This window comes from Pygoscelis adeliae, unplaced genomic scaffold, assembly GCF_000699105.1.
Source record: "Pygoscelis adeliae isolate BGI_AS28 unplaced genomic scaffold, ASM69910v1 Scaffold130, whole genome shotgun sequence".
NCBI lineage: Eukaryota > Metazoa > Chordata > Aves > Sphenisciformes > Spheniscidae > Pygoscelis > Pygoscelis adeliae.
Window position 1 is genome coordinate 1,883,461 of NW_008824031.1, and position 7,356 is coordinate 1,890,816.

General features: G+C 39.6%; 1 protein-coding gene across 1 annotated transcript in view; it reads right to left on the reverse strand.

Annotated features, from left to right (window-relative positions):
* Positions 1-4,124: 4,124 nt before the first annotated feature.
* The window catches only part of KIF26A (kinesin family member 26A), a 78,258-nt gene continuing 75,026 nt past the window's right edge, over positions 4,125-7,356 (reverse strand). The window contains exons 12-14 of the mRNA XM_009328331.1: positions 6,205-6,395; positions 5,182-5,332; positions 4,125-4,645 (exon numbers count right to left, since the gene is read on the reverse strand). Of these exons, the coding sequence (XP_009326606.1) occupies positions 4,470-4,645; positions 5,182-5,332; positions 6,205-6,395 (518 nt within the window). The 3' untranslated portion in view covers positions 4,125-4,469. The remainder of the gene's footprint in view (positions 4,646-5,181; positions 5,333-6,204; positions 6,396-7,356) is intronic.

The following is a 7,356-nucleotide window of genomic DNA, read 5'->3' on the forward strand; positions in this document are numbered from 1 at the left end:
CCTGCCTATAGCCACGATATAGAACAGCTGCCTGTGGAGTTATGTTCCACACATAACTTTAACAATAAAATGCAAGTGACTGGAAAACGTAGGTTTATAACTAGAAACAGAATACATGGGTACCTTGAAATAGAAATAAATGAAACACTTTCTGCATGCTGAGAAAAGAACAAATAATCTCCTGCTTCTTTTGCGGTCTCTTTTAGTACTGACGTTTCAATACTGCAGTTAGAGTGTCCTAGAAATGCCTTAGCTGGAACTGGTTAGACCAGAAGCACTGTAAGGAAAAAGGTTTTACACATACATTAAATGAGTTTTTGCCTACACACCATCTGATTTATAGGGAATCTATGTTTGTAATAACTGCATTTCCAAACACTTCCAGCAATGTAGCAATGTTCCCCATAGAGGTACACTGCTTAGTACATGGTTAGCAACAGCACAGCTTACAGGAGTGGCTACTGACTCCTCCAACTCATCCATCCAACTTGCAAATTCTGACAAGTGAGTTGAACTCCCACCTCCCAGGAGTAGTTGTATATATTGGACCATGACCATTGGATGGGAAAATGCAAAAGTAAGCTTGGAGGCCATGTCCAGAATGCAAGGTTCTCCTCGCTTTCCTGAGTCCCTTGTCACCAGATGAGAGTCTTGCTTTCTCACTTGATTTCTGGCCCAGTCCATACTTCATCTCTTCCTGAAAGGTGCCTGACCTTGTGACTGAGGCGGTGGAGACCCCTCCTCTCCCTGCCCCTCACATGCAGGCAAGCTCACCTCTGGCCTCCTGGTTAGTGAAACCTGATGAGAGGTGGGGTTTGAGGAAAAGGGAATTTGTGTCCCACTTCCTGAACTTTAATCTTTAGGCTTTATTTAGAGTCACCATTGCACTGGTTTAAAAAAATAGCAGCTGTCAATGCATTTTTTTTCTTGTTGCTGGGAAATAAGCGTGATGTGAGTTGCTTGGTAGACTTGGGCCACCAAGGGACCTAGAAAGAGTGCCCCAGCAAGGAGCAGGTGAGGGATTTCACGGGAATATCTGCAACCAAGGGAGAAAGGATTCTAGTGTGAATTAGCCCTGCCAAAAGTAACTCAGGCAGTTCTCCAACACCAGTGGGTTTCTAAGGTTTTATCTGATACCATAACAAACCCAACATGAGCACTTCTTCAAGAGTGCAATTTAAGACCTCTCTTAAATCTCGATAGAAAATTAATGAAATAAAGCATTCAGCTTCATACTGCAATTATAATTTGTAACCTTATATAATTAAACCTTTTGCAAAATAGGCTTGAATCCTAAACTAAGCATATATTCATGTACATTTTAACTGGACAGAACTGCAGAAGTCACCAAAAAGAAAGGAATATTACAGGTTCCGAGGTCTTGAGATATGAAAGGTAATTTACTATCCACAACTACCAATGAAGAACAGAATTTGCATAGGGAAAAGTCTGCTATTTCATCCATCAGTGCCTCATCTTATTTTGCATCTCAGGCTTGTTTTGTGTCACCAAGCCAGAGGCTAAATGCATTTAATATGCATGCTATTGCCATGTTGACATGGAACTAAGCAGCCCTGAAATCTCTCTTTTTGTACTTTGTGGAAAACATAACCATAGTTAGAAATTAAGGAGAAAGTATCAAAGGACGCAGGACTGATCAGCAAACACTATATAGCAGAATATTTAAACAAATTGTCAGGTTTATTAAAATTGGGATGGATGATTAGCGGCTTGATTTTTATTTCAGAGGATTATATTATTGCCAGAGTGGGAGAGAAACAATGAAGACCTCTGAGGAGAGGATGAAGTGGCTGGCAAATAAAAGAAACAAAAACTCTCGTGTCCATTCAAGAGGGGGTTACAGGCTACCCTGAAAAGACTGTGAGCCCAGTCCTGCTGTGCCCAGGGATTCGGAGGCTACCACAGGTCAACCCACCTTGCAGCAGCACCATTAAGATGTGTATCTCCAGAGGACAGTGTAATGGCACCAGCGCAAAACCTAACACCACAGTGCAGAGCTCCCCATGAATATATTCTCCTTTGACCCTCTCGTTTGGAGGTTTTCCCCTTTGCTAAGAAATACTCGTCCCTCTGCATGCTGCTGCCTTTTTTATTTTGACTGTATTTATTTATCTGATCCTTGCTCTGAAAAGAAAAACCACAATGTCTTGAATCACTCCATGGTTTTGATTCCATCTTTGGAAGAACTGACTTTCTGCACGCACAGAGAAAGTAAATATAGCAGGAATTTACAACTTAATAAATATATCTGGTATTCAAGGATATCAGCAAGGGGATCCTCCAGAAATTCTAGATGCCACATTCCCCTGCATATAACCCAACACAGTGCCAAATGTCAGTAAGCAAACACAGTGCACGCTTTTACAGGGATAAATCAGAGGTAGATAAGAGCAGGGCATCCTTTGTAACCTATGCAAAGTCACAAAGATATTTAAGCACCAAACTCTTGCTCTCACTCTCCCACTTCTCCAGCTGCAGAATGAGAAGGAAAGCATTTCCTCCCTCTCACAGGCCTCTTGTGAGGGTAGAAGAACTTGCTGCTTGGATGCCATGCTGTTAGGGCTATGTAAAGAGAGAGAAAGAGGGAGGGGAAAATTTCACGCATTACAGGCCGTTTGGCCAAACAGCTGGAAAGTACTCGAGATGGTGTGTCATTAGAAGCAGTAGCTTTACATTAAACCTGCCTGGAGTTACTCCAGCCAGCATCAGTGGGAAAGGAGGACCAGGCATAGCTACTGTCTAACCAGAGAGCAAACGCAGCAGTGTCAGAGAGAAATGAATGTAGTCGTTTGCTGTGATGGACCTACGGGGCCCAGGGCTTGATTCCAGTTCCTAAAGATTTCTTGTGTTTTTAGATCCATTTTTAATTGCTTTGTCTCATCAGGGAAAACAAGCATGTGAGCCGCAGGTCTTTGTTCCGTAAACTGTAAAGTGCTAAGAGAATATAAGTATTATCATTGCTATTTATTTTACCCTTTGGTGTTTTCTCTCTTTCCTGATTGGTTTATGATGACTAATGTCAAAACTCCGTTCCCAGTTCTCTCTCTTAGGCAAAGAGATAATATAATATGACATTTAATACAGTGTACCACAGGCCATCCTCCCTCTTCCAGCCATTAAAATCATGAACATAGCAAGAAGCAATCATAACAATAGATGTATCTTTTTATTCACAGATAAAAACTGAAGCAAGCTGTTATAATACATATTTGTACAAAGGATTTGAAAAAACCATAAAAAGGAAGATGATTAGAAAATATGATTCATTATGAAATGTGGTATTACATACACTATTAAACCTTTTCAAAAGTATTTGTTTGGCAACAATTTATCAATAGTTTCCACACTTAAGTGGCCTCCTTCAAAAAAGCACAAATCTCATGCAGCATGTATAAACTTGATCCTGAGGGTTTGCCTTCCTTAGAAAAACTGTAAAAAGATATACTATTTGTCTTAAAAGTTCAAAATGCAAATGCTATATTTATAGTCAAAACTATATAAAAATATGGACCTAACTTAACATTTACAAAAACTTTTTGTTCCTTTTTTTTGTTTGTTTTATGGTTTTGGTAACAAACATAATTCTCAATTCCTGCAGTCAGAGAGGAAAAAAGAAAACCAAAACAAACCACAGTGCCCTTTGTAGACTTCCTCACATTAAGTTTACGACTCCAAAAAGACCAGGTCTGTGAAAAGTGAGGTTAGTAACCAAGGAAGTAGGTAAGCAGTTAATATATATCTATATATGTATATATAAAATGGAAAACAAACATTTATTTTGATCTGAAAAAGTAATAATACAAAACCTGAAGGTAAAACAATCATCTCAAAATGCCATAATACACCTTTTCAATAGATAAATGTTCATAAAAATATCTTGAACCCTAACCAAGAAAACAACTATAATACAATTTTAATTCTGCTACATAAAACAGCTTTTCTATGAAACAAGAAGGCAAGTTCAGGTATGAAAACATATTTACTTATTGCTTTTGCTACAATGTTGTTTGTTTTTTACATATAGTCATAAATACACTATACAGTATAAAATATTTCGTAGGAATACATTTTGTGGTCTGCTTAGGTTTGCTGGCTTTAATTCTAGCACCAAATACAAAAATGAAAATCAAATTAACTTTAAAGGCACTTCAATTGTATGTTTGTTTGTTTGTTAATTAACATCTTGGTTTGTACTAAAAATTTCTTCACTTCCCTCTGGTAGAAGCAATACTTGATCCTACTTTTATCTTTGTACAGTTCAGGTCACGTTGAGGCACCAAATGATTTGTGAACATTCCCATCCCTCAGCTGTTTCTTTCTCTTACAACATTCATTGTTGCTTTTTAGGCATCTCCTTTCCTCCTTCACTTCCCAGCTACTTAATCTCTTTACTTCTTCATGTCAGACGATCCAGCTTCACTTCCTTCAGTCCCTTGAAAAACCCCTCTTCAAACCTCCACTTCCCGTACTCCATCTTGTGCATCTGTTATTCCAATATCAAAACACGTCACTATCATGATGTGTGACTTGCACAGATTAACACACTGCTCCAGTTCCTCTGTCACTTGTTCCAGTGCCTCCAGGTACTCCTGTGACTCCTTATCGAGATCAGGATCCACTTCAACTGTCAGACAAAAAAAATCAGTGAGTAAGAGAAACAGCTCATAGCAGAACATTATTCTATCACAAGGGAGCCAATAATGTAGAGTACAGCTTTATTTCTCTTGAACTGAGAAATTTTTTTCACTTTGTTCAGCAGATGCACAACTCTACCTTGAGGCTCCAGTTAAGCACAGCACTCAGTCTGTGAACAAATCTCATGTCTCAGTTTCCCAGCTATAACATGGATATGGAAACATTTTTTTCCTTCTTTGGAAAGAAGGATAATAAAAGGTTATATAAATATTTGATATTAACAAGCATCACAGTAAGTCTCTGCATTGTTTTGACATTCTCATCTGGTTGGTTTGGAGGGGGTTTTTTTGTTCATTTCTGGTACTACTCAGCACTTATCACAGAAATGCGAATGGAGCCACAGAGTATTTTAGGGCTCAATTCAGCAAAATATCTTACCAAGTGCTTAACTTTTTCAGTGGGACTGCTCACATGCTGAAAATTTGTTACATGCTGATCATACTGCTGGTTTTTTAAAATACTTACAGTCTTCTTTCCACTTATTTGGATCCATCATCAACCTGCACTTTGTCTCTTCCAACTCTTCCTTCAAAATTTCATGCTTTGCCTTTACTTCTCTGATTCGCTGCTGGCGCCTTTCTAGTATCTTCAGCTTGGTATGGAAATACATCAGACCCTTTTAAGACACAGAAAGACCATTTCATGAATTTGCCTGTTATGAGTTGACCTCCAACAGTTTGACACAAATTGCTCCCAGCTCATTACTTATAAGAGTTAGCAGGTGGGTTGTTTTGTTTGGTTGTGGGGTTGGTGTTTTTTCTGGTTTTTTGTTTTTCTTATTTGACATTTACATTAATGGATTCTAATCTAGAGGAACAGCATGCTACATCACTCGAGCATTTGTTACACTTCTCTGAAGTAGCAAACATCTCTAATACATTCTGAAATTACTACTGTTTGTAGAGGAATTTTTTTTTTCCAGCAGTGCAAATAGTAAACACAGCCTAATAATAACGTGAGAGTTATATTTAATCCTAAAACGTATGAATTCTTATTTTCTTAAAAGCATTCCTACCTTCTCAACATCCTGGAAAGGCTATTATGAAAGAAACGGGAAAAAGGCATCAGAAGAATATAGAATTCTGGTCTCCAAAATAGAATTAGCTGAAGTGTTTTCCAATTACAAGTAAATTAAACTCAGTGTATCCCTGATTTAATAGAATCCTGTCATTTACATAAAGAGTTAATGACCCTATAGTTGAGGGAGGCTGTAAGGTTTCATCAGCCAGGCTAAGATTATAAAAGTCTTCTCATAATGTATTCATTGGTAACTTCCATTTACACCATCAGTCATGTTAGACACAATTAATTTTAGACAGTAATCATCTTCATTTTCTGTGTTAAGGGTACCCCAACATATGAATTGTAAAATTAATAATTATAGTGCTTTAATTGCAATCAATTTCCTGAACACCATTCCAGCATTCAAGCAAGAATTCTGCCTGTATACTGTAATTTGTCTACAGCTGTAGTAAAATATGTGCTGACCTCAGTTTCCTCTTGTCTGTGTCGCTGTAATCGTTCCACATCATCTATCTCATAAACTTTAATTTCAAATGGCTCTTTTAAAGTGCCTGGTAAAGGTGGTAGATCAACCCATTGGCCAGTGACGCTGGGTTTTCTTCCTAGGGAGGCAGCATCTGGCAACGGAGCAGGAATCAGTCTACGACGCTGGAGACCTAAAATGCAAAAGACAAGCGTTCCTCAGACTCTAAAAGACTATCAGACTGCAGAACACACTGCAGTGAATGAATTAAAGAAAGATCTAGATTCTCAGGATACTTAGGAAGAAATGCTTTTCTTGATCTTTCCCTTTTAGTGAAATACCCTCAGGCTGCTAATTGAGTTACTGCCTTGGCAAAGTATGTTCCACTTGGTTCATGGATGGGCGTAACAGCAGTTCCTCTCCCAAAGCAGATGTCTGAGCATCAGTTCTTTATTCTCTCCTTGCAAAAATATTTTGCCTGGATTAATTTTTCGTTGGTGGGCTACAGTGGTATTCATTACCTTGCAAAAGCAATGAGATAGTGAGTAATTTCAAACCAATACTGATAATGGCAGACGAATCTGGAAATCTGCTCCTCCAGTTAAAGCCAAGCAAGGCTATAAAAGATCCCTCTCATTACACTACCTCTTTACAAACAGTTCCCTCCAGAACTACTACCAATGCTTTAAGGTGTGTATTGAGTTTGCGTGGCCAGGTTTTGGTAGCGGGTGGGGCTACAGGGGTGGCTTCTGTGAGAAGCTGCTAGAAGCTTCCCCCGTGTCCGACAGAGCCAATGCCAGCCAGCTCCAAGACGGACCCACCGCTGGCCAAGGCCAAGCCCATCAGCGACACTGGTAGCACCTCTGTGATAACATATTTAAGAAGGGGAAAAACTGCTGCGCAACTGCAGCTGGAGAGAGGAGTCAGAATATGAGAGAGAAACAACCCTGCAGACACCAAGGTCAGTGAAGAAGGAGGGCGAGGAGGAGGTGCTCCAGGCACCGGAGCAGAGATTCCCCTGCAGCCCCTGGTGAAGGTCATGGTGAGGCAGGCTGTCCTCTTGCAGCCCGTGGAGGTTAAAAGTGGAGCAGATATCCACCTGCAGCCTGTGGAAGACCCCACACTGGAGCAGGTGGATGTGCCTGAAGGAGGCT